The 27,169-nt window shown below is 45.9% G+C and overlaps 1 protein-coding gene across 6 annotated transcripts in view; it reads right to left on the minus strand.

Moving 5' to 3' along the window:
- Nucleotides 1-241: 241 nt before the first annotated feature.
- LOC115799961 (NACHT, LRR and PYD domains-containing protein 12-like) overlaps nucleotides 242-27,169 on the minus strand; it is an 80,856-nt gene continuing 53,928 nt past the window's right edge. For 2 of the 6 annotated variants that reach the window (XM_030757256.1, XM_030757255.1), the window contains 3 exons: nucleotides 4,501-4,698; nucleotides 1,933-2,106; nucleotides 242-1,158 (listed from right to left, as the gene is read on the minus strand). In XM_030757256.1, coding sequence (XP_030613116.1) covers nucleotides 1,149-1,158; nucleotides 1,933-2,106; nucleotides 4,501-4,698 — 382 coding nt within the window. In that variant the 3' untranslated portion in view covers nucleotides 242-1,148. Of the gene's footprint in view, nucleotides 1,159-1,932; nucleotides 2,107-4,500; nucleotides 4,699-7,906; nucleotides 8,081-11,284; nucleotides 11,459-27,169 lie in introns of all 6 variants that reach the window. The other 4 variants (XR_004021627.1, XM_030757252.1, XM_030757253.1 and 1 more) reach the window with 4 other exon arrangements.

The raw sequence follows: 27,169 nt of genomic DNA on the forward strand, positions 1-27,169 counted from the left end.
TCTCCCGGCTGTTGTTCATTTTGTCTCACATCGCTGATCTGTGTTTCCAGGTGTGTCCGAGGCTCCTTTAAAGGCCTGTTACAGGTAAGCAGCAGCAGCTGGATAATGTGGAGCGGTCGGAGCAGGAAAAGTGAGCTTTGATGGGAAAGCTGCTGTGCTGAGAGACTAATGAGAGGAAGATGGCAGAAGCTGGAGGATCCACATGAGAGAAAAGCAGGAACAGATTCAGTCCGAGTCATTCCTTTGATTCAATCAGCACATTTATTGATCATTAGTATCCATATGAAACATTAAGCAGTGTAGGCTCCGCCCACTGAGGTCACATGATTCAAGGATCATCTCCAACCACAAACACACCTCCACCTGCTGCAGTTCTCCCACTGAACCACTAGATGTCTTTATTTAAAATGATTGCAGACATACAGCAGCCCCCCCCCAGCAGGGTTCAGATCACATGTTTCCTGTTATTATGTGAAAAAGCAGAAAAAAATCTACCAGTGTGCAGATTTTCACACTTTTTTCATGTGCTGAACAATTCTGACCTGATGGACGATATAAATGAAGCAGGTGAGACAGATGGTTGGTATCAATATTAATGTTCTGCTAATATATGAAAAACTACTTTAAGGAAAACACTGAAACTTATAGATGGGCACATATTTGATCTCCAAGCACCAAAACCTGATGTGTAAGTCCTAAAAACATTGTGTCTATGATGGAGATGTTGTTGGAGGCCTTTCCAGGTGATGTTCTCCTGACTGTGATCCAGAATGAAGCCTGAAAAGCTGAAGCCAGTGTCAGACAGAGACTCTGCAGAGACTGTGTAGAAGGACAGAGCAGCAGCAGAGCATCCAGATCCACTGATGATCCTCTGGCAGATCCACAGGGACACACAGGGATGATGGTGGACTCTACATTGTGTCTGACAGTGGAGCTGTTCTCAGAGCAGTTCACTCTGCAGCACTGACAGTCATCTGCACTTCTTCTCATTCCTCTGTCAGTCACTGCTGGATGAAGCTCTCCTCTCCACTCCACCTCCCAGTAACATGGCCCAGTCAGAGCGTCTCTGCACACAAGCTGCTGCTGCTTCAACCTCTCTGGATCATCAGGACACAGCTCCTCCTCTCTCAGCACACACACCGTCCTGTTTACCTCCACCTGCAGAGAGAAGAAGAAAGAGCAGAGGAGATAAATGAGTGTTTCCAGAGACTCTTCATCAGCTGTCAGTCAGTGATGCAGCACATCCAGTATAAAGAGCAGCAGGGCCTTCAGTCCTGGGACTGTACTAGTACTCATTGTTGTTTCACTTTGGATTTGGATTGAAGTTCATCCAAATGTTTTTCCCTCCTAGTTTTAGTTTGGAGTCTCGTGAACTCTAATAACCTTGGTCTGTCCACTCTGAGCTCTTTAGGAACCCCAACAACAACCCCAACAATTCATAGGAGATGTTTCAGTCCCTCATGTAATGGTTCCAGCTGTTAACTGGAGGAACTCCATCCAAACATCTGCTCTCACAAAGTTCTTCATCACCTACAGACTGTTTCCTTCACTCCTTTAAGCTGGAAAATGAATGCAGTCATTGGTCCATGTTGGGAAAATGTCTGCATGCTGCTTTGTTCAGAGAGCTGATTGGCTGCTGACAATGAACTGATGCTGCATCAGAGCATGTGAGCTTTCCAGGAGCCGTTACTATGGTGAGCTAAAAGCTCCCAGAGTCAGCCAGTGTTTGTTAGAGCAAAAAGGCCCAAACAGGAAGTGTTTGTGTCCAATCCTGAAGCCTGTCACCATCCTCCTCTCACAGCTTCACTGAGGAAAGCAGCCACTGAGAAGGCTGCAGCTTTACAGGAAACACTGGATCTTTGCTTTCATACTAACTGTGTTTAGTACAATACTGCTGAGAGCAGCATGGACTCACTCCAACCCTCTACTTACTGCAGTGTCTCCAGTCTGCAGTGTGGACTCTCGTCAAGATCAGACAGCTGCTTCACATCTGGATGCTGCAGGTTGTTTCTCCTCAGGTCCAGCTCTCTCAGATGGGAGGGGTTGGACTTCAGAGCTGCTGCCAGATAATCACAGCTGATCTCTGACAAACCACACTCCCACAATCTGTATAAAGAATCAAAGATGTGAGTTTATTAGACAAAGTTTGAAATCATTCAGTGTGTCATAATCAGAGCTGAAGAAGGTTCAGAATGGAGAAGTTTAGAAAAACTCCAAACAGCTGAAGCCAACAGGATGCAGCTTCAAACAGGAATCCAAACTGTGCAGAGTTTTCAGACTATCTGCCCGATGCAGCCACTTTGATTTTGGACATTTGAATCTCTGTTCTAGGACTAAGTCCTTCAATCATTTCTTCCAGTTGGTCCAACAAGACAGACTCAGTGTTGGACATGTGTTCTGGCTCCATGAGGGGAGCTTCTAAATCTGATGTGATGCCCCTCTGGCTCTGTCAGATCTCAGTACTGAAGAGAGGTCAAACTGAGCACACAGTTGTTCCAGTCTGGACCAAAGACTCTATACTGGAACTGAGGGACTGCTCTGACTGCACCCACTGGGACTGTTTAAAGGCTCATGTTCTGACTCAGATCATCTATTTCTACTTCCATTTCTTTGGCCCCAAAATGGGGATTCCTGTGAAAACAGGAACTATTTTCCCCAATAACGAGCCCTGGATCAGTAAATCACTGAAACATGTTCTCAGTCAGAAGAAGCTGTCTTGTTCTGAGGGAGAGAATCCAAAGATTGAGGCACAGAAACTTGTTCAAAGAGAGATAAAGCAGCTAAAATCAGGTCTAAAAGGAAAGCAGAGGATGAGCTGAATAAAGGACACTCAAGGCTGGCTTGGAAAGGAATGAAGTCCATGGTGGGGATGCAGAACAAGGACAAAAGGGCATTTTTTCCTGATAAATCTGATCCTGAATCAGCAGCAGAGTCAGACTCATTTGATTCCAGCTTTGATCTCATTGATTTCAATGAAGAGCTTCTGATTTTAGGAAAGGGGTGGTAGGCTCTAAGCTTCACACTGATGAGGTGTTTGTGTGTAAATCTCTTAGTGGGATCACAAAGAGAAAAAGCCCTGGTCCTGATGCTTTGGGAGGGAAATGATGGAAGTGTTGGTGAGGAACTGAGTGGGGGGAGATTTTCAGACATTTTCCTCCTTGGAACAACAGACACATCTTACTGCACACAGGCTCTGAGCTCATTTTAATGTGGATTTTAGCTCAGTGACTTTGGAACAAACACATCTCAGAGGGTCCAGGTTCATGGAAGCTGTCCAGTAGGCTCTCATCTTCTACTGGATCCCCTCAGGGCTGTGAGCTTCCACCTCTGTGATCTCTCTGATATACTAATGAGTGTCAGAGCAATCAGAGATCAGGATCGGTCCTTCAGGATGCTGATGACTCTGGAATCAGGAGTCTTCTGGATGCTGTGGAGTCCCATCATGGCCCAGTCCTTGATCAGTGTGTCAGCTGCTGTGACCAGTCTGTCTCCAGGCTCCAAATAAATAGTCTGGACCGAACTCCCACCCACACCACCCTGTGGCCCCCACCACCAGCTCCACGTTAGAGGAACTACTTGTAATGTTCAGACTGCAGTGAAACTTCCTCCACTAGGTGGCAGTGTTTGATGAGAAAGTGTTAGTGTAGCTGCCCTGTAGGCAGGAACAGGAAAATGCAGGATTTGTCCTGAAATTGGGAAAAGTGGTTAGCACTATGGCCTTAAAGCAAGAAGGTTCTAGGTTGGAGCTTCTTGGTCAGCTGGGCCTTTCTGTGGACTTTGGATGTTCTCCCACAGTCCAATGAAATGCTGCTTAGGTTCATTGGTGCTTCTAAATTGGCTGTAGGTGTGGATGTGAGAGTGTGTGCTTCTCTGTGATGGACTGCTCACCTGTTCAGGTGTACCACGCTGTTCCCTTCATCAAAGTTACCAATAAAGTTCCAAAGAAGAAAGAATGCAGAGAAATGTGCTGATTTAAAGCCTTTGAAGTGCTTCAGATGATATCTGTCCACTTGTGTCCACTAATTGATGAATGTCAGCTCTCTAATGCAGCTTTGATCTTCACAGTCTGCTTTATGAAGCTCATTCTAACCCTGAATGTCAGAGTGTTCCTCCTTCTCTTTGCCATCATTCATGGTGGCAGTGGAGGACATTTGGATGTTGGACTGTGTTTTGGATGTTGTGTGTCTGTTTTGTGTTGGACTGCTGTCTGTAAAGCAAACGGCCATTTTGGTTTGGATTTCAGTGTCAGACAGACTTTAAGGTGGAATGAAGTGTTTGAGAGTTTCACAGTGAATTATCCAGTGGAGGATTTTTCTTCTTCTTTGAAGCTTTGAAATGTCAACATTGTTCTGCTACAGTCAATGGACTAAAGCAGAGAAGAAGAAACCAGACTTTACCATGAAGATCCTCAGTGTGGATCAGTATAATATCAGCCTTATGTCTGCAGTTTAGTGTTTCACATCAGATTCATCTCAGCACAACTAAAACATGGAGACTGACCTCAGAGTTTCAAGAACACATCGTGGACTCTCCAGAAAACCACACAGATGCTTCACTCCTGAATCCTGCAGGTAGTTGTTGGAGGTTGAGGACCTGTAGTCGTTACTCAGGTCCAGCTCTCTCAGATGGGAGGGGTTGGACTTCAGAGCTGCTGCCAGATAATCACAGCTGATCTCTGACAAACCACAGTCCCTCAATCTGTATAAAGAATCAAAGATGTGAGTTTATTAGACAAAGTTTGAGCTTGAAATCATTAATATTGTACGACTGTTAACAACATCACATTGTGTTGGAATAAAGTTTAGTTTTGTGAATAAATGTGTGAAATGCTCCTAAATATAAAGTGAAAATAAAGCTGATGACATTTGATTTGCTGCAGTTTCTTTGTGAGGGAGCAGTACATACAAACAGCTGCAGAGGGCGTGTCTGATGGATTGAACATCAAACAGGAAGTGTTGAGCTGAAATCTGCTCAGAATGAATGCAGGTGCAGGTGTGTCACAGGTGAATGTGGGTGGACTGTCACACTCTGTCACAGCGTAGCACGAGCGCACTAACATCCACTCTGATGGGAGTTTATTAGACAAAGTTTGAAATCATTCAGTGTTTCATAATCAGAGCTGAAGAAGCTTCACAATGTACAAGTTTATAACATGGAAACTCCAAACAGCTGAAGCCAACAGGATGCAGCTTCAAACAAACACAAGAGAAAATTCTGAGAAAAATTCTGAATTTTTCACATTAAAACTTTGTAGTTTTTATTATAAACACTTGAAAAGTCGTGTTGTTCCTTCAAGGAACCTCATGGCTTCACTTTTAAAGGTGAAGTTCTGCAGAGAACGTTCTCAATGCTGAACAACCTGCTGCTAGAATTCATGCTTTTGACTGTGGCTACAATCAGCAGAGGAACCGTCCACCGAGGGTGAAGCTGTTTGCACTTTGGAAGTCCTGGATTCATCACACTGATGTTAATGTTAGCTCACTTATTGTGCCCAACGACCTTTAACCTTTGTTTTAGGGAGAAATGAGCAGACGGTTCACTCGTTCAGCTCAAAGAAAGGTGGTTTATTGACAGGAGCCAAACATTTGTCCAGTCCAGCAGATACTGGATTTAATTTGTCTCTCGTCTTATTTAGAAGCCCTAACAGTGAGACAGGCAGTCAGTGTGGAAATCCTCCTTCTCTGAGTGTGTTTCTGCAGAGCTTTATACCACCCTCTCTCTGCTTTGGTCTTTCTGAGTGAAAATACAAAGTCTGCACATGTATTTATGAGTCCAAGCAGTGATTTAATCCTGCAGCTTAACACACATTTGATTCCCTTTGTGTGAGAACTGCAAGTGTCCAGAGTGAGGACAGGCTGAGAAAGCCACTGCTGCAGATCATCTGTGGGCTCTTTGAGGGAGAGCTGATGGGACAGAGGCTCTCCACCCCTGATGAGACACCAGGACAAATTCAGCACTGTGTGAGGAAGAGGAGGAGGAGGAGGAGCAGCCAGCAGCAGCTGAGAGATGGAGGTAAGAACAGGGGGAGGACAGACAGGCTGTTGTCTCTCTGTGAAGGAGCGCTACAACCGTTTAAAGAGCTCCTTCAAATCCATCGTTTTAGGACATGTTCGAATCCTTTGACCATCAAATGGGAGTTTTCAAAGGTGGAAAAAGCTGCCAAAGTGTCTGATGAAGGACATTAGCTAACTGTAATAACATGACAGTGTTGTGTTTACAGGCCCGTGGTCTCTCAGCCTCAGAGACATCACAGACCAATCAAACATCTCAGTTTCATCTCAGCAAAATTCACACTAATGAGATCAAATGGAGATTTTCACGTTCATCTCTGTCAAACGATGCTGAATGAGACGCTCTCACAGCTGATGACATGGTTGCTAGGCAACCTGAGCGGCCTCCGTAGGCTGGACCGTCCCGTTTAACGGCCGTTCACTTCCGACCTTCACGGCTTTAGAAGGATGCAGCCCCCGAGCCCCCTGGGATCCAGCTACATGTTCATGAAAAGGTACCTGATCATTTGGCAGCAGTAACAGTAAAGAGGGGAAAATTAATGCCACAGATATTATTTTATGTTTCAGGGACATTATGCAGTGTTAATGGCTGCTGGGATCTTCTTCCATCACAGCTGGTTTTTCCCTGTAGCTCAGTCATTGATCCACACAGGACTGTGGAACATCAGCACTTGGAGAGGGATTTGAACCCTCGTCTTCATTCTGTGAGCTTCCACCTCTGTGATCTCTCTGATATACTAATGAGTGTCAGAGCAATCAGAGATCAGGATTGGTCCTTCAGGATGCTGATGACTCTGGAATCAGGAGTCTTCTGGATGCTGTGGAGTCCCATCATGGCCCAGTCCTTGATCAGTGTGTTAGCTGCTGTGACCAGTCTGTCTCCAGGCTCCAAAGAAATAGTCTGGACCTAACCTCCCACCCACACCACCCTGTGGCCCCCACCACCTCCACCTCCACATTAGAGGAACTAATTGTAATGTTCAGACTGCAGTGAAACTTCCTCCACTAGGTGGCAGTGTTTGATGAGAAAGTGTTAGTGTAGCTGCCCTGTAGGCAGGAACAGGAAAATGCAGGATTTGTCCTGAAATTGGGAAAAGTGGTTAGCACTATGGCCTTAAAGCAAGAAGGTTCTAGGTTGGAGCTTCTTGGTCAGCTGGGCCTTTCTGTGGACTTTGGATGTTCTCCCACAGTCCAATGAAATGCTGCTTAGGTTCATTGGTGCTTCTAAATTGGCTGTAGGTGTGGATGTGAGAGTGTGTGCTTCTCTGTGATGGACTGCTCACCTGTTCAGGTGTACCACGCTGTTCCCTTCATCAAAGTTACCAATAAAGTTCCAAAGAAGAAAGAATGCAGAGAAATGTGCTGATTTAAAGCCTTTGAAGTGCTTCAGATGATATCTGTCCACTTGTGTCCACTAATTGATGAATGTCAGCTCTCTAATGCAGCTTTGATCTTCACAGTCTGCTTTATGAAGCTCATTCTAACCCTGAATGTCAGAGTGTTCCTCCTTCTCTTTGCCATCATTCATGGTGGCAGTGGAGGACATTTGGATGTTGGACTGTGTTTTGGATGTTGTGTGTCTGTTTTGTGTTGGACTGCTGTCTGTAAAGCAAACGGCCATTTTGGTTTGGATTTCAGTGTCAGACAGACTTTAAGGTGGAATGAAGTGTTTGAGAGTTTCACAGTGAATTATCCAGTGGAGGATTTTTCTTCTTCTTTGAAGCTTTGAAATGTCAACATTGTTCTGCTACAGTCAATGGACTAAAGCAGAGAAGAAGAACACAGACTTTACCATGAAGATCCTCAGTGTGGATCAGTATAATATCAGCCTTATGTCTGCAGTTTAGTGTTTCACATCAGATTCATCTCAGCACAACTAAAACATGGAGACTGACCTCAGAGTTTCAAGAACACATCGTGGACTCTCCAGAAAACCACACAGATGCTTCACTCCTGAATCCTGCAGCTTGTTAGAGCTCAGGTCCAGCTCTCTCAGATGGGAGGGGTTGGACTTCAGAGCTGCTGCCAGATAATCACAGCTGACCTCTGACAAACCACAGCACTCCAATCTGTATAAAGAATCAAAAATGTGAGTTTATTAGACAAAGTTTGAGCTTGAAATCATTAATATTGTACCACTGTTAACAACATCACATTGTGTTGAAATAAAGTTTAGTTTTGTGAATAAATGTGTGAAATGCTCCTAAATATAAAGTGAAAATAAAGCTGATGACATTTGATTTGCTGCAGTTTCTTTGTGAGGGAGCAGTACATACAAACAGCTGCAGAGGGCGTGTCTGATGGATTGAACATCAAACAGGAAGTGTTGAGCTGAAATCTGCTCAGAATGAATGCAGGTGCAGGTGTGTCACAGGTGAATGTGGGTGGACTGTCACACTCTGTCACAGCGTAGCACGAGCGCACTAACATCCACTCTGATGGGAGTTTATTAGACAAAGTTTGAAATCATTCAGTGTTTCATAATCAGAGCTGAAGAAGCTTCACAATGTACAAGTTTATAACATGGAAACTCCAAACAGCTGAAACCAACAGGATGCAGCTTCAAACAAACACAAGAGAAAATCCTGAGAAAAATTCTGAATTTTTCACATTAAAAATTTATAATAAAAAACTACAAACACTTGAAAAGTCGTGTTGTTCCTTCAAGGAACCTCATGGCTTCACTTTTAAAGGTGAAGTTCTGCAGAGAACGTTCTCAATGCTGAACAACCTGCTGCTAGAATTCATGCTTTTGACTGTGGCTACAATCAGCAGAGGAACCGTCCACCGAGGGTGAAGCTGTTTGCACTTTGGAAGTCCTGGATTCATCACACTGATGTTAATGTTAGCTCACTTATTGTGCCCAACGACCTTTAACCTTTGTTTTAGGGAGAAATGAGCAGACGGTTCACTCGTTCAGCTCAAAGAAAGGTGGTTTATTGACAGGAGCCAAACATTTGTCCAGTCCAGCAGATACTGGATTTAATTTGTCTCTCGTCTTATTTAGAAGCCCTAACAGTGAGACAGGCAGTCAGTGTGGAAATCCTCCTTCTCTGAGTGTGTTTCTGCAGAGCTTTATACCACCCTCTCTCTGCTTTGGTCTTTCTGAGTGAAAATACAAAGTCTGCACATGTATTTATGAGTCCAAGCAGTGATTTAATCCTGCAGCTTAACACACATTTGATTCCCTTTGTGTGAGAACTGCAAGTGTCCAGAGTGAGGACAGGCTGAGAAAGCCACTGCTGCAGATCATCTGTGGGCTCTTTGAGGGAGAGCTGATGGGACAGAGGCTCTCCACCCCTGATGAGACACCAGGACAAATTCAGCACTGTGTGAGGAAGAGGAGGAGGAGGAGGAGCAGCCAGCAGCAGCTGAGAGATGGAGGTAAGAACAGGGGGAGGACAGACAGGCTGTTGTCTCTCTGTGAAGGAGCGCTACAACCGTTTAAAGAGCTCCTTCAAATCCATCGTTTTAGGACATGTTCGAATCCTTTGACCATCAAAGTGGGAGTTTTCAAAGGTGGAAAAAGCTGCCAAAGTGTCTGATGAAGGACATTAGCTAACTGTAATAACATGACAGTGTTGTGTTTACAGGCCCGTGGTCTCTCAGCCTCAGAGACATCACAGACCAATCAAACATCTCAGTTTCATCTCAGCAAAATTCACACTAATGAGATCAAATGGAGATTTTCACGTTCATCTCTGTCAAACGATGCTGAACGAGACGCTCTCACAGCTGATGACATGGTTGCTAGGCAACCTGAGCGGCCTCCGTAGGCCGGACCGTCCCGTTTAACGACCGTTCACTTCCGACCTTCACGGCTTTAGAAGGATGCAGCCCCTGAGCCCCCTGGGATCCAGCTACATGTTCATGAAAAGGTACCTGATCATTTGGCAGCAGTAACAGTAAAGAGGGGAAAATTAATGCCACAGATATTATTTTATGTTTCAGGAACATTATGCAGTGTTAATGGCTGCTGGGATCTTCTTCCATCACAGCTGGTTTTTCCCTGTAGCTCAGTCATTGATCCACACAGGACTGTGGAACATCAGCACTTGGAGAGGGATTTGAACCCTCGTCTTCATTCTGTGAGCTTCCACCTCTGTGATCTCTCTGATATACTAATGAGTGTCAGAGCAATCAGAGATCAGGATTGGTCCTTCAGGATGCTGATGACTCTGGAATCAGGAGTCTTCTGGATGCTGTGGAGTCCCATCATGGCCCAGTCCTTGATCAGTGTGTTAGCTGCTGTGACCAGTCTGTCTCCAGGCTCCAAAGAAATAGTCTGGACCTAACCTCCCACCCACACCACCCTGTGGCCCCCACCACCTCCATGTTAGAGGAACTAATTGTAATGTTCAGACTGCAGTGAAACTTCCTCCACTAGGTGGCAGTGTTTGATGAGAAAGTGTTAGTGTAGCTGCCCTGTAGACAGGAACAGGAAAATGCAGGATTTGTCCTGAAATTGGGAAAAGTGGTTAGCACTATGGCCTTAAAGCAAGAAGGTTCTAGGTTGGAGCTTCTTGGTCAGCTGGGCCTTTCTGTGGACTTTGGATGTTCTCCCACAGTCCAATGAAATGCTGCTTAGGTTCATTGGTGCTTCTAAATTGGCTGTAGGTGTGGATGTGAGAGTGTGTGCTTCTCTGTGATGGACTGCTCACCTGTTCAGGTGTACCACGCTGTTCCCTTCATCAAAGTTACCAATAAAGTTCCAAAGAAGAAAGAATGCAGAGAAATGTGCTGATTTAAAGCCTTTGAAGTGCTTCAGATGATATCTGTCCACTTGTGTCCACTAATTGATGAATGTCAGCTCTCTAATGCAGCTTTGATCTTCACAGTCTGCTTTATGAAGCTCATTCTAACCCTGAATGTCAGAGTGTTCCTCCTTCTCTTTGCCATCATTCATGGTGGCAGTGGAGGACATTTGGATGTTGGACTGTGTTTTGGATGTTGTGTGTCTGTTTTGTGTTGGACTGCTGTCTGTAAAGCAAACAGCCATTTTGGTTTGGATTTCAGTGTCAGACAGACTTTAAGGTGGAATGAAGTGTTTGAGAGTTTCACAGTGAATTATCCAGTGGAGGATTTTTCTTCTTCTTTGAAGCTTTGAAATGTCAACATTGTTCTGCTACAGTCAATGGACTAAAGCAGAGAAGAAGAACACAGACTTTACCATGAAGATCCTCAGTGTGGATCAGTATAATATCAGCCTTATGTCTGCAGTTTAGTGTTTCACATCAGATTCATCTCAGCACAACTAAAACATGGAGACTGACCTCAGAGTTTCAAGAACACATCGTGGACTCTCCAGAAAACCACACAGATGCTTCACTCTTGAATCCTGCAGCTCGTTGTAGCTCAGGTCCAGCTGTCTCAGATGGGAGGGGTTGGACTTCAGAGCTGCTGCCAGATAATCACAGCTGATCTCTGACAAACCACAGAGCTCCAATCTGTATAAAGAATCAAAGATGTGAGTTTATTAGACAAAGTTTGAGCTTGAAATCATTAATATTGTACCACTGTTAACAACATCACATTGTGTTGAAATAAAGTTTAGTTTTGTGAATAAATGTGTGAAATGCTCCTAAATATAAAGTGAAAATAAAGCTGATGACATTTGATTTGCTGCAGTTTCTTTGTGAGGGAGCAGTACATACAAACAGCTGCAGAGGGCGTGTCTGATGGATTGAACATCAAACAGGAAGTGTTGAGCTGAAATCTGCTCAGAATGAATGCAGGTGCAGGTGTGTCACAGGTGAATGTGGGTGGACTGTCACACTCTGTCACAGCGTAGCACGAGCGCACTAACATCCACTCTGATGGGAGTTTATTAGACAAAGCTTGAAATCATTCAGTGTTTCATAATCAGAGCTGAAGAAGCTTCAATGTACAAGTTTATAACATGGAAACTCCAAACAGCTGAAGCCAACAGGATGCAGCTTCAAACAAACACAAGAGAAAATCCTGAGAAAAATTCTGAATTTTTCACATTAAAACTTTATAATAAAAACTACAAACACTTGAAAAGTTGTGTTGTTCCTTCAAGGAACCTCATGGCTTCACTTTTAAAGGTGAAGTTCTACAGAGAACGTTCTCAATGCTGAACAACCTGCTGCTAGAATTCATGCTTTTGACTGTGGCTACAATCAGCAGAGGAACCGTCCACCGAGGGTGAAGCTGTTTGCACTTTGGAAGTCCTGGATTCATCACACTGATGTTAATGTTAGCTCACTTATTGTGCCCAACGACCTTTAACCTTTGTTTTAGGGAGAAATGAGCAGACGGTTCACTCGTTCAGCTCAAAGAAAGGTGGTTTATTGACAGGAGCCAAACATTTGTCCAGTCCAGCAGATACTGGATTTAATTTGTCTCTCGTCTTATTTAGAAGCCCTAACAGTGAGACAGGCAGTCAGTGTGGAAATCCTCCTTCTCTGAGTGTGTTTCTGCAGAGCTTTATACCACCCTCTCTCTGCTTTTGTCTTTCTGAGTAAAAATACAAAGTCTGCACATGTATTTATGAGTCCAAACAGTGATTTAATCCTGCAGCTTAACACACATTTGATTCCCTTTGTGTGAGAACTGCAAGTGTCCAGAGTGAGGACAGGCTGAGAAAGCCACTGCTGCAGATCATCTGTGCGCTCTTTGAGGGAGAGCTGATGGGACAGAGGCTCTCCACCCCTGATGAGACACCAGGACAAATTCAGCACTGTGTGAGGAGGAGGAGGAGGAGAATTTCAGAATCCCTCGTCCCACACTCCTACTTGGGTAATGTCACACCTCTGCGATGTCTAATATTGTGACACTGTTCCTTCACCTTTTGAGTAGTCTTTCCCGTCAAGATCAGCCGCCATTTTTTGGAGAACACACCTATCAATTTTTTCAAAGTCTCCTGATGGGGCAGACCATAATTCCTCAGGCGTTGGGATTTTCTGGACATACATTTCCGTCCCTTCTGGGCCTCCTAGTTGATTGGGCTGTGTCACGGTGTCAGTAGTTGCTCTCAGATGGGTTATTCCTTTCTTCCATACCCACGGTAGACTCTGATTCAGCCAGTCGTCAATCCAGATCCCCCCAGAGTCGGGTGGATCTCCCTTCCTTCTCGTCCCTCTCCCGAACCAGTCATTACCCCAGGCTCCCTGAGTCTTTTCCTCGGCCTGGCTCTGGACAGATAGTGCTGTTTTTTACATACTATAGGCCCCAAACTCCAGTAACAAGGATCAAGTTTGAAGACTTTCTCCTCCATGCATTTCCTCATTCTTTTCTGGTCAGCTTCTGAAACTTGGGGAGGCCTTTTCTGGACCAGTTGTGGCTTTTTCCCTACTTCAGCCATAGGGGTAGGGTTGCTGGCTGTTGCATAGTTATTCCCGTGAGCCGCGGGGAACTTCCTGGTGTTATCTTCATGCCCTTCAAGTTGAGTCTGCATGTCACAAGTCAGGTTCAATTTTCCCCAAAACACCTCCGGCTTCGGGATCGTTGCACGACATTGCTGCTGAAAATTGTGAGCTGGCAGAGTTACCTCTTCAGCCCAGTAGGTTATCTTCCTTCCTTTGACACATGCCTGCGTATAGTACCAATATGGGTTCTGTCCGTCCACTTGAATCCAATTAGCTTGCATCATACGGGTCTTATTTTGTTGGGGGAGAATGCCATGCTAAAGCAATGTCTCACCCTGAAAGTTGATCGCCTCAATTACTCCCCCTCCTTCGCCTCTATGGTAGTCAAAAAACTGCAATAGTACCGAAACATTAAAAGAGGACACCGCTTCAGTGCAGTTGTCCACTTCATCTTCATCCCAAAACAAGGAGAAATTCCTTATTGTGACTATCTCCTTTGTGATGCTCCAACAAGTTTGGGTATACCTCCTAGTGGAAGCGAAGCTGATCCGTACATGATCACTCTCCCAGAGTCCATTTCCATGAAAATACAAAAACATCAAAATAGCAGAAAGTCCCAGAAAGCCGACAATAGTTTTAAGAATAATCCATTTTGCGGGACAGAGTAGAGTTTTTCTAGCCATGCTACTCACTTCTCAAGGCCTCAGGTGATGAATGGGTTCAGGCCTTGCAGTGCTCAGCGTCTTAATCACAGCCAGTAGCTCCTCCCCCTTTCTCCAGGTGACAGAGGAACCATTGTTACCTTTGGTCATGGTGAATGCAGATGTCCTGATGGGTCCCACCACAGCCGTGCTATCATGAGTGGTCTCATCAACGGCCAAGGGTGGTCACCATCGCAGTTGTGCACCTTGAAATTCTGGCGTCACCACATACTCCTTACTCTTCTCTTTGACTTGCGCCACCTGGTGGCCCCATGCATCCAGGCTTGTGGTACCGTAGAATAGGTTGGTGCTCCTTGCCCCAGCCTCTCTTGGAATTGGTTCCAAGTCTTGGACTGGCAGGGAGGGATCAGAGTAAACCTCCTCCATGAGACGACCCCAAGTGGTCAGCTCCCATGGCCCGGTCCAGCCCTGTTTCTCCGCCATCTCCCGTTGATCTTCTCTCAGATCTTTTGAGGTAGGGGAGTATCCTGGGTCATCAGGGTCCCTTTGCACTTGAAACACCATATTTACCTGCTCCATTGATGGCGGTGGCTCATGGATCTCCGTCCGGGCCGGACTGTAAGGCCATCCTCTCTTAATCGCTTCCTTCCACATCTGTTCTTGCTCGGGATGTCTCACCACTCCCTTCCCTCGCCCTTTCACCGATAAGGGTTCCGGTGGCAGGGGCGGTGCAGAAGGGCCCTCGGTTTCTAGCGAGCCAGGATCAGGGGAACTGAGCGGGTCACTCCCGCTCTCCCCTCGTTCTCCTCCTTCCAATGCTGCGGTTGTGAAGGGCTGCAGAGGGTCCAGGAATTTCCTCATCTGCCATCCTTCTGCGGTGGCGACCTGCAGCAGACGTCCACTCTCTTGCTGCAGCTTGCAGTTGCCAAATGGGTGGAGCCGTTCACCATCCCACTGGCATGTACACTCTCTGCAGTCTACTTTTCCTCCTCTGAAATCCCACTGAGTATAAAACTTCAGTCGGGGTAACCCATTCAGCCGGCATAGTCCACACAAATGACCATCCAGCACTTTTACTGGTTTGGGATGCATCCCCCTAAATTCCCTCCGATTTGCTTCAGCCCGGAGGGGCTTATTCCTTCCTGGGCCTTCCCACTGGACACCCAGGGTGGTGGGCCTCCAACACACCACACATTTATTTTTAACTTCTCTCCACTGCAGGAACTCTTTGTCGCTTGTAAGAATTCCTTCCTTGGCAAACTCCAACATCTCAAGGGCTCTGCCTGCCCAGAGCCCATCGGCACTACGTCTCATGATAACCACCCCCTTAACAGTACACTGCACGAAAAGAGACATATCCGTCTCCGTATACTGACGCAGGTGCTGCTAGTTATCGTCAGCATACGGGGAAGCGCATATTCGTTCGCCTGAGACGAATATGGTCGTTTACGTACCACTAGAATCAGCGGGGGGTAAAGGTACGGGGGGAGCCAGCCAGCGGGAGGTGTTAACAACTCCACTTTACATATGAATAGCAGCGCTGCAAGCCGAAGCAGCGGCAAAAGACCCACGTGGCTTCTCAGTCATTGGATGAAAAAAAGGACATCACAATTCAGTATTCACATGTGATTGGTTAGTAGATCTGTCCCCCATTGGCCTTTATAAAGACAGGCCTGGGTAAGCCCCTCCCTAATAAATAATAACCCAGTAATAAAAATTATTTTTAATTACTATTTCTGTGATATACCTTGTATGTTATGTTGTATTCATGCCATGCTAATAACCTCAACTAAAAGGAATTCAATTAAGAGAAAAATTGTGAGGCACAAGTTTGAATTTGTTTTTCTTTTATTTATAAAGCAATATGCACATACACGCACACACACACATCATATAATCTATATATATAAAGAAAACAAAAACATTATGACATATACTGCTTTGCTACTTCTGGGCCATGTGGTGGTGGCTTTCTCTCAGAGCATGGTCCAGCATACAAACACTTATGGTGCATCGTTGTATTTAGGGTGAGCTTCTAGTCTGTCTTGCAGTTTGGCTCAGAGGTCACTGAGCTCCTGGCTGGGGAAGCTTGGGGGTCTTAATCCAGCCCGACACGCCCTCTGAGACGCCATCCTCCTCATCCAACATGAGGTCAGTGGTGACACCGTCCCAGAAGGCAACCTCCTTCACTGCCAGGACACTCGTCCTCGCCTCCAGCAGCTGTTGACACAGAGCACACATTAAGTCATTATGAAACTATATGAAATATTGTGAAAAATCAGGAAACTACACTGAAAGTTTGAGTCTCTTGACTTTGAATGCACACATAGCAGATAAGACCCTGAATGCAAAAAACAAACAAAAAAATTTAATCAGCCCATCTTTGTCATCAGAAACAATGGTTATGTGACAAAGTACCAACTCCTGCATCCTGTGAATAAAAGACAAATGAACAAGTACTTTGAAAAAATTTAACACTGATAAAAGTACTTCAGTGATTTTGGTCATTAACCCTTAACCCTTTAACTGGCCACGGCCCGCCCGCGGGCCCTTGTGGCGTTTTCCGACTTTGAAGCCTCATAGCGTCACAGTTACGCTGCAGTTTGCCCTTACGATGCTTTTATATGACAGAGTAGACCTTCAGAATTGGATTGACACCTCATTTGTCCAATCATGTTATGAAATGGGTTTTCCAGAGCCAATAATAACCAGACAGTGTCATATGACTTTTCTGGACCTGCCCCCAAATCTTGTCCAATCGTTCTGATTGGTCGACTCTGACCCAAAATCCGAAACCACAGATGTATAGCCATCAAAATTCCTGACACGTGGGTATATGGCGCTATGGGGTGGGTTTTCATATGAAACCATAAACTCCCTGCGTAATCAGTGCGTCCTCGGTGCGTGAAACTGAGCAGGAAGTGAGAGTGTGTGTGCAGTTGTGCGCAAACAGTGTTTACAATGCTTTTTCTCGCCAACGGATTGTCGGAATGCATCAAAAACAGACTATATTTATTCAACGAAGTGACGAAATGACTCACGAGAGTGGATTATTGTTTATTAGAGGCACCCTTTTTATACACTTTTTATCTTTTAGGTCCAAATATATTATAGCTGCTGAAACTATAAACATTCAATGTTAATTATTTTCACCTTCACTGCATCACCTTTTTAATAAAAAGGTTTGTACGGTTCCTTTCATAGCTTGTCCTGTGGTCGCGCTGTTTCCAGACATGTATTTTCATATTAAAGCATTTAACCAATCACATTTCAGTCATCATTTGTTGCCAGGGTCAAAGAAATCTGCCTGGTGGCCTTCACAATCAGTTCTGCGGGCCATGTAGCACAAAATAAGTGTCGATCAAACAGTTTGATCAACCAACCAGATTATGAGTTAGCAACACCGAGGCCCTCTAGCATGCGTACGGTAACATCAGCATATTCATACACTTTGATTGGATAGTCAGTGTACTAGCCAGAGCTAGCAAACTGCATCTGTAGTGAGCTGCACAAGCAAAAATATAGTTGTGCTGATTTTATAGCTGTTTTGTCGACCCACAATGGCTGAAGGAGGAGAAGAAATGGACTTGGTTGCAGATTTATTGTCAAAGCCATTTTCAAGACGGACTTTTCAAGAAAAGCTGGACATCATTAAGAAAGGTCGGGCAACTCCGAAGCTAGCAAGCCTGTCACAACCGGGAAAAGGATTTGTCCGCCACTTTCAGTCCACTAATTACGAGCGGTACCACTGGCTCACAGGCCCTGAGGAACACTGCAAATTGTATTGCTGGGAGTGCGTGTTGTTTGCCACTGATCGACATGGTGTTTGGAGCCACACTGGGTTTGTAAATTTGACTTGCCTAACCAAGGCAGCAGCGAGACACCAAAGCACTGCCGGACACTTACAAGCAAAACATTCGGGGACACCAGAGTGGATCAGCTGAGCGAGCAAATGCGCAGGGACACGGAGCTCCACGATGTAAAGGTGAAGGAAAATAGGGAAATCTTAAAGAGACTGTTAGATTGTGTCTTTTTGAGGGGGGCAAGCAGAAAGTCTCATTTCGGGGTCACGATGACTAAAATGTTTCTATTTTAATAATAATTTTATGAGGTTGTTATCAATGCATTTTTATGTGTGTCGCAGCTGTAGCGGCAGTAAAAGGAGACTTGTGCACCTTGGGTTTGTTTCTTCGGTAAATGCATTTATTCTGGCTACATGAGCTCTCAATCTGCAATGCAACAGCTCTTTCTACAGCATTACTGCATAAAAAGATGTTTTTATTGCCATAAAATAGTTATTGAGGGTGGAGTGATTCAGGCGGATCACTACTGAAGGCCTAGGTGTGAAATGCACGGCCGGTACTGCTTTTTATATACATTTTGGATTGTTCAAAAGAAGCCAGATTTTATATAAAGTTAAAAAAAACAATAAGTAATATTTTCCAAAAATAAAACTGCATTTCCAAGCTAACTACACAAATATGGCAGACCAACAAAACAATCCAATACGTCTTACCGGCTTCTTTCTTGCACGACACCGGGCAGAGTTTTTAATGGCTGTCGCCTTTTCCAGACCGTGAGGCTGACTGTAGCGGAAGTTGCGGCGGACTGTCTGTAGGTTTTGCAAGAAGCTGGAAAACATTTTTGTACATTGTAAATGAAGAGTGTAAACACAGTGCATACATAAACAATATTCAGGCAAAAAAAAAACAAAAAAAAAAACACACACACACACACAAACATACAACACCAATAGATACTTACACACAATTGAATTATATCACTGTCCACGCATTAGAAACACACTCACGTTGTGAGGCGAACACAGTCTGTGGAAAAAAACGTGAAAATAAATAAGAGTAAAAACATTTTAAGTTCTTCTCTCCTCCACACATTGAATACTGCTGCTTTGTTTCTGATTCGACAGCATCACGGACTGCATCACTGATTACATCAATTTCTGCGTGGAAAACACTGTGCCCACCAGGAGGGTACGGTGTTTTTCAAATAACAAACCCTGGATCAACTCTGAAATAAAGGCTCTCCTGAAGGAGAAGAAGAGAGCCTTTAGATCAGGAAATAAGGAGGAGCTGAGAGCCGTGCAGAAGGATCTGAGAAGGAAAATCAGGGATGGAAAAAACATCTACAGGAAGAAGATGGAGGACCAGCTACAGCAGAGCAACATCAGTGGGGTTTGGAGGAGTTTGAACTCAATTTCAGGCCACAAACCAAGCCCTAGGGTTGTGGGAGACTTAGAGTGGGTTAACAACCTGAACCAGTTCTTTAACAGGTTTGACCAGCCACCCACCCCTCCCCCAGCCCAGCACCCCCTGCTGTCAGCCCCACCATCTTTAATGACTGCCAACCTCACACCTCTCAGCTCTCAGCCATCACCCACCCCCTTCACTTCTGAGGACTCCATCTCACAACCCCCATCCCCCACCTCCATCTTGTCCCTCTCAACTCATCATGTGAGGAAGGAGCTACGTAAGATCAAGGTGCGAAAGGCTGCTGGTCCAGACGGCATCAGCTCCAGGCTCCTGAGGTGCTGCGCAGATCAGCTGTGTGGCATCATGGGATACATGTTCAACCTGAGCTTGAAGCTGGGGAAAGTACCACAACTGTGGAAGACCTCCTGTGTGGTACCGGTACCAAAGACCAAACATCCAAAGGATCTTAGCAGCTACAGGCCGGTAGCCCTGACATCGCATCTAATGAAGACCCTCGAGAGGCTGGTCCTCAACCATCTACGCCTCATGGTGTCGTCTTCATTGGACCCGCTGCAGTTCGCCTACCGGCCTGGCATCGGGGTGGATGACGCCATCATCTACCTCCTGCACTGAGCTCTGACCCACCTGGAGAAGCCTGGAAGCACTGTGAGGATCATGTTCTTTGATTTCTCCAGTGCTTTTAACACCATCCAGCCAGGACTTCTGAGAGACAAGCTGGAACTGTCAGGAGTGGACCACCACATCTCCGAGTGGATACTGGACTACCTCACTGACCGCCCACAGTACGTGAGGACACAGGGCTGTGTCTCTGACAGGCTGGTCTGCAGTACGGGGGCCCCACAGGGAACTGTGCTGGCACCGTTCCTCTTCACCCTCTACACTGCAGACTTCTCCATCAACTCCCCACGCTGCCATCTGCAGAAGTTCTCTGACGACTCTGCCATAGTTGGCCTCATCACAGGTGAGGATGACTCAGAGTACAGACAGTGGACTCAGGACTTTGTGGACTGGTGCCAGCGGAACCACCTCCTGATCAACGCCGCTAAAACCAAGGAGCTGGTGGTGGATTTCCGCAGGCGCAGACCCACCACACGGACACCGGTGAACATCCAGGGAGTGGACATTGAGATAGTGGACTCTTATAAGTACCTGGGTGTTCACCTAAACAATAAACTGGACTGGACTCATAACACTGATGCGCTCTACAGGAAGGGTCAGAGCAGACTCTACCTGCTGAGAAGGCTGAGGTCTTTTGGAGTGCAGGGGACACTCCTGAAGACCTTCTATGACTCTGTGGTGGCATCAGCCATCTTCTATGCAGCAGTATGTTGGAGCAGCAGCTTGTCTACAGCTGAGAGGAAGAGGATAGACAAGCTCATCAGGAAAGCCAGCTCTGTCCTAGGATGTCCTCTCGACTCAGTGCAGGTGGTGGGAGACAGAAGGACTCTGACCAAAATGACATCACTGATGGACAAGGTCTCCCATCCCATGCATGAAACTGTTGCTGAGCTGGAGAGCTCCTTCAGTGACAGACTGCTGCATCCTAAATGCACAAAGGAGCGTTACCGCAGATCCTTCCTCCCAGCAGCTGTAAGACTTTATAATCATCACTGCTCCCAACAAAAACCACAATAGCCTACACAATGTAGGATAATATATAATATACTGTAAATAGTCCGGCCTGTTAAGGTTCAACACACAGGCACATCATGTACATTGTATATAGTGTTATTATTAGTAGTATTAAGGTTAATCTTGTTTGTTGATTTTATATATATTCTTTTCTTAATAGTGTAAATTATTATATCTTTATTTATATTTATAATAACTGCGGCTGCTGTTACACCCAAATTTCCCCTCTGTGGGACAATAAAGGCTGTTTCTTCTTCTTCTTCTTCTATTCTTACCTGTGCAGAGGATCATACCGACTTTTATTGGATTCGGAGTTGTGCAGGAACTGCTTCCTATAAGATGAAACCAAATGAAAATAAGAAACCAAATCACAATACGTCTGTCAGCTTACTGTGACCATTCCTCCACTCTTAGTATTTTTGTTTTAGAAACGACCAAGACTTACCGCAGTTTTCGGATTGTGCTGCCGTCTTTTCTTTGTTAGAGTCCAGAGCATTGAGTCTCTACACAATAGACGCCATGTTGTCTTTCAGTCGCGCTCGTACAAACTTGAGTAACTGAGGAGATAACCCACTCATTGCAGCCAGCAGTGTCTTCTCGTCTGCAGCGGGGCTGGTTGAAGCTGGCCGGTAGAGAGGCCCGCTTTCACGAGGAGCTTCTGGGGTGTTGAAATATAGATGACCTCCATTGTTGTACCAGGAAAGCAGCGTAGACAAAGAACGCCATTCAGTTTGAACGAAAGAGAACGACGGCGCTGATTTCCTTTGGTCCTGCAGGCCTTCAGCGTGATCCCGCACGTGATCTGTATTGTCCAATCACAGACGAGGAAGCTGCCACACGGAATTCATTTCATTTCAAGTGAATTCAGTTTTATTTATATAGCGTCAAATCACAACAAACAGTCGCCTCAAGGCCCTTTGTATTATGGGTAAAGACCCTACAATAATACAGAGAAAACCCAACAGTCAAAACGACCCCCTATGAGGTGGAAGATGTGTTGTACACATATCCACTGTCTGTTTAAGCAGGACAACTGAGAAGGTGACTGTTGCATTAAAATTTTTCCTTTTTTTTTTTTTTTTTTTTACCTTTTACATTTACATTTTTCTCATGAAGGTTTTGCTGATATCTCTTATGTACATCCATGTATAGCAAAATAAAAGTTTATGTTTTATATGTTTTCTTATTACATCTGCCTTGGTAGTCTTTAATGTCATTAATGCATGTGAACATTCACTGAACGTTTATGGCAGCGTTCATGGGATGTTGTCTGAATGTTCAATGCTAGCTGGGAAGCCACTGCACAGAAGAGGATGATGGTGTGACAGACTTTTTGTTACAGTGAATTAGACTGAAAACTGAGTATGCTTTTCAATGAAAATAATGCTTGTAGTGTCACCAAAATCAAGTTATAGCCTTTGTTTATCTCCCTCAGTCCACTAAAGTTCAGGGTTCACAAAAAACTCCATGACAAAGGCTCACAGACAGAAGCTCACAGCCTTATTGGAAAAAGGGACAAAAGATGAAAACTTCCAAAAGTATATTTCCAACTAGATAATTCAAATGTATAAATTAGACTGATTTCTTGTGAGTTTAGTCTTGTTTGAATGTTTCGCTGTAGAAATAAAAATATGTTGGTTACAACTTGGGAGGGGTAGACCACTGGTGAGTACTGGTGACCCCTGGTGAGTAGTGGATTTGCATTTGTATGACTCACAGAAACCTCCTTTACATATGAGAGCCTGCCCTAGACCTGAGGAGAGGGGGGAGCTGAGGGAGCACTGACACAGAGAGTCCACGGCAGTTTCCTACAGTTTACTGTTCTGACCAAAGCTTCCTGCTGAGAGCCCTAGAGCTCAAGGCGCGCGTCAATATTACATACAAGAAACTGTCAAAAACCCCACTTTTCATGCAGTGGTAGCTAGTCTGACATAGGGTGGTAGGCAAGGTGTGCTACTGGCCATGGTTTTAGCTCCTAGGTCACCTAATCAGGAACTGGTTTCAGCTGCTCTACCCCTTGGATTCCTGACTTCTTCAACCGAACCGTGTTTCGGTCCAAGATCTCAGTCACTATGTCAGTCTTGTCGTACTTTGCTTTCACAGCTGCTCCTGCTGGGTGAGTCTGTGCTTTAATCCATACTCGCTGTCCAACCTGCAGTGACATCTTGTCATCGGGGGACGGCCCCTTGTCATCTGAGCTCCTACCCGCCTCTTGTGACGTGAAGGGGCGTTGATTCAACTCCTCTGCTGGCGAGGGCCACCCTTGCCGATGCCTGTCATTCAGGGTCTTGACCAGCGTCAGGACTTTTGTACTCCATTCTTTACCGTTAGCATTCTTACCAATCCAGCTCTTCACCAGTCCAGTGGTTCGCTCGACTACTCCGTTGGCCTGCGGTGTATATGGTGGCGAATACACTCTCATCACCCCATTCTCCTGACACCACTGGTCCACCTTAGCATTTCGAAAGTGCGTTCCATTGTCCGTTCTTAGCTCCTTTGGTATTCCCAGATAGCAACATGCCTGAGCCAGCATGCTAACTACACTGGAACCATTTGCTTGGCGCACAGGTTTCACGGCAACATATCCTGACATAGAGTCCAGCAGCACTAACAGATATTTTTCTCCTTTCATACCTGTTATCCCCAAGGGTCCTGCTACATCCATACAAATTGACCCCCAAGGAATGGTGCTCTTGATGGTGAGTCCTCCCATGCGCTGCCCTCGCCGACCTGCGTTGTACCGACCACACTCAACACAGTCCTTGAGAACACGCCGGATTTCTCGTACTGTAATCCATAGCTGCTGTTTCTCCAGCTCCCTGCGCGTCGGGTCAGCTCCAGCATGGCCTAGTGCCTCGTGCACTGCTTCCGTCACCCCCTTCACACAGTCTTTTGGGACAAGCTTACCCTGAGGTGTGTTGTCCCATTTCTTGATCCCGACAAAGACAATTTTTCTCATCTGGATGAAACGATCCACTTCTTCGTTTCCTCGCCAGTGAGCTCCTTCTTTAACATGTGTACAACCTCCAATTCCATGTTCATTCGTAGCTCTGCAATTTTCTTCCACCAATCTTCATGGGCTACCTTTTTCCCTTTCGCTGTCTCATATCCATTTTCTTCCCAAATGGTCAGATCTTCTTTTAACGCTTGAGCACAATAATAACTGTCTGTTATTATTCTTGCTCACTTAATCTTCCTCTTTTCTAGCTCTAACAGTCCTTCCAACACTGCTGTCACTTCCCCAGCCTGCGCGCTGCTGGATGCTTTCCCTCGCTGGCGGGTCTGTTCCTTACCTTTCAGCTTAAGAATAAATACCCAGTACGCAGTGTCATCAAGTCCTTTCCTTGACCCATCTGTGAAAAGAGTCCACTCATAATCTTCTTGAGGTGTTTTCTTGGCTGTTGTAGCTTTTGGAACTCCCGGTTGTAGTGGTCCAATTTCAAGATCCGGGTCTAGTAGGATGTCTTCCCACTGGCCCCATCTGGCGTTGGTTGCTTTAGTGCTTTCAATTGTGGCTTTTCTGAGGAAACGTGTACTTGGCTTTCGGTGATGACTCGGATTCCCTGGCCTTGCGCCAAATCCTTCAAGGAGCTCCAGTACCATGCAAGTGCCGCAAGCTCCTTCTCTTCAGGGGGAAACTTCACTTCCACCGAAGTCAGAGCGTAACTCCATAAGGTGACTAATCCACCACCCTCATTGCTCACCTTTACCGTAGCACTATCCTCATCGCAGCTTATCTCTGCAACCAGCCTTGCCATTGGACTTCGGGGTTCAAGTCTCAGAGCCCCTTGGATTGCTTGCCTTAGCTCCTCCAAGTTGCTTTGATCAGCCGCTGTCCAATTCCATGCTGCAGTCTCATCTGGTTTCTTTAGTTTGGCATACAGGGGTTTAGCATACCTCTGATACCCTGGAACATAGTCTCTCACATAGTTGCATAGTCCTAACACTCTTTGCAGTTCATTCAGTGACGACGGAGGTTCTATCTGTTCGATCTTCTTTCTATACACTTCAGATAGTCCCAAATCGTCGACACCTGGAATCCCAGATAGTCCACTCGCTTCCGCCCAAACTGACACTTTTTCAAGTTCAGCTTGAGTCCTGCAGCTGTTAGCCGTTCCACGACCTTTTGTAATCTGTCCAAGTGCTGCTCCTCCGTGTCATCTGCGATGAACACATCGTCTATATAAATAGTAGCCTCTAGTCCATCAACTACATCCATAACTGCTGCCTGGAAAACATTGGAAGAGTTTTTGTAGCCTTGTGGAAGCCTCTTCCACACGTAGGATCTTCCCTTGTGGGTGAAGGCTGTCTTTCCCTGTGATCCTCGTGCCAGCCAAAGAGAGAAAAATCCATTTGCCAAGTCTATACAAGATTTAAAGGGTTTCAACTTTAAGGTCTTTAGCGTCCCTTGCGGCTTAATAAGGCTTGCTCTGTTAGCTACAGTTCTTCTATTCAGAGCCTTGAAGGTCACCAGCCTCCTCCCGAGGACTTTGGCTTTTTTACTGCCTGTATCGGGCTGTTGGTAATCGGGTTTAATTCCTGATGAATCACCCCCAATATTAATAACTCTCTCACTATAAGGTCCATCTCTCTTACTGCTTCTGGATTCAAAGGGTATTGTCGAGCTGGTGGATGTACTCCCCCTTCTATGGTATGGATGTATTTGGCTCCTAGATCGCCACGGTCATTTTTAAATCTTGCTACCTTTGCTTTGGAGATGATCTCCCTCAACCGCTGCTTCCCTTCTAGAGAAAGATCACTCTCCTGTATTTTCTGCTGTCTCACCTCTGGAACATTAACCGGTTTGTACCAGGCCCCTCCGGCCTGGTCCTCGATCGCAGGTAACTTGACTAGACGCGCCTGCAGAATCTTCAGGCGTTCCTCCACCTTCCCGCGATTATGTGGCTTCTGATGTAATCCTTCTAAGTCGGTGATGGTTACCAAGTCATAGGCCCCCAGGATCCATATAATCCCCCTCCAAATGCCTTAGGGGACTTCAGCGATGAAGGCATCCGCCAACTGCACCTTCAGCCTCCCTTTAGGACTCAGAGCCCTCCGTGTCATCGACACCTCAGCCACCAAATACGGAGCTCCATCGACCTGGGTGTAGATCTTATCCTTGACCCGGTAAGCATGCTCCAGGGTGACTTGAGCTGTCGGGTCCATTACTCCTTCTTCCCTACCGCAGCCGCCTGCTGGCGGGTGAGTCGGAGGGCGTCCTTTTGTTCTGCCATTAATTTCCTAAACTCCTCGAATGGCACATATCCAGGCCTCTTATTCGTAGAATCCCCTTTTGCCGGTCTCTGGTCGGTCGGTCGGCTGCTCGTGGCGTTCTTGGAAGGACCTTGGAAGTTAGGTCACTGATCTGTCTTCCTTTGCTGACCCTGTGGGTTTGGTGGGGGTTTTGGGGCGGCAGCCTTCTGTTGAGTACGTTGACCCTCTTCGGCCCGCCTCTGTTCCTCAAACTTCCTCTTGAGGTCCCACTTTTTCACCACCTCCCTTATCTGTTCCTGTGTGCTGTTTGCAGGATCCAGGGTGACAAAATCCATCTCACCCTTACGGCCCTTCATTAGCCTTCTGAGCGCCTGAACATTCCTACCTACGGGGATTGCATTACTCAAAACATGCCACACCTGTGACAGGGTCTGTCCTTGGTCTAGTTTCCCTCGTGCATTTTCTATCTTGGTGTCCTCATCGTCGAAGTCCTCCAAGATCAGTCTTTTGTAATGTTCTTCGGCTGATTCCTCTGGGCCTAATGCTTGCCCAGTGGCACGGGGTAGCCACATCAGTCGCTCTTGGTTGTCTTGGGTGCAGGTCATTACCATCTGCCAGTGTTGCTTCAGGTACTCCTGTAAACTCTGCGTCGGAGATCTTTCCGGCACTAACGCCTTTATCTTTTTAAATTCCTCGAAGCTTGAACCTCCTCCCGTCACTACTGGCGCGCCAACCCCACTAGCTTCCACCGCTACATCTCTTGTGGACCAGCGTAACTGCAGCTCAACTCTTGCCAGGGAGGGAATCCTTGGCTCTTCCTCATCACTAGAGGATAACTCTCGCTGGCGTTGAATTTCCGTCTCCCTTGCATACTTAAGGGCTGATTTCTTCAAGCGACGGAGCATGACATCATGTGTGATGGCTAGAAATGCATTCTTAAAGTTGGTCGTTAGCGGCCCATGGCTCCTCAAAGTGGGATATGTGGGGGCCATTAGGAAGTTAGCCCATTCTCTCACTGGTACTTTCACCTGTAACACGACCTCCTCTTCGAGTCGCTCTGCCCATACTGTTGGTATTCCATAATCCTG

This window comes from Archocentrus centrarchus, chromosome 20, assembly GCF_007364275.1.
Source record: "Archocentrus centrarchus isolate MPI-CPG fArcCen1 chromosome 20, fArcCen1, whole genome shotgun sequence".
Taxonomy (NCBI): domain Eukaryota; kingdom Metazoa; phylum Chordata; class Actinopteri; order Cichliformes; family Cichlidae; genus Archocentrus; species Archocentrus centrarchus.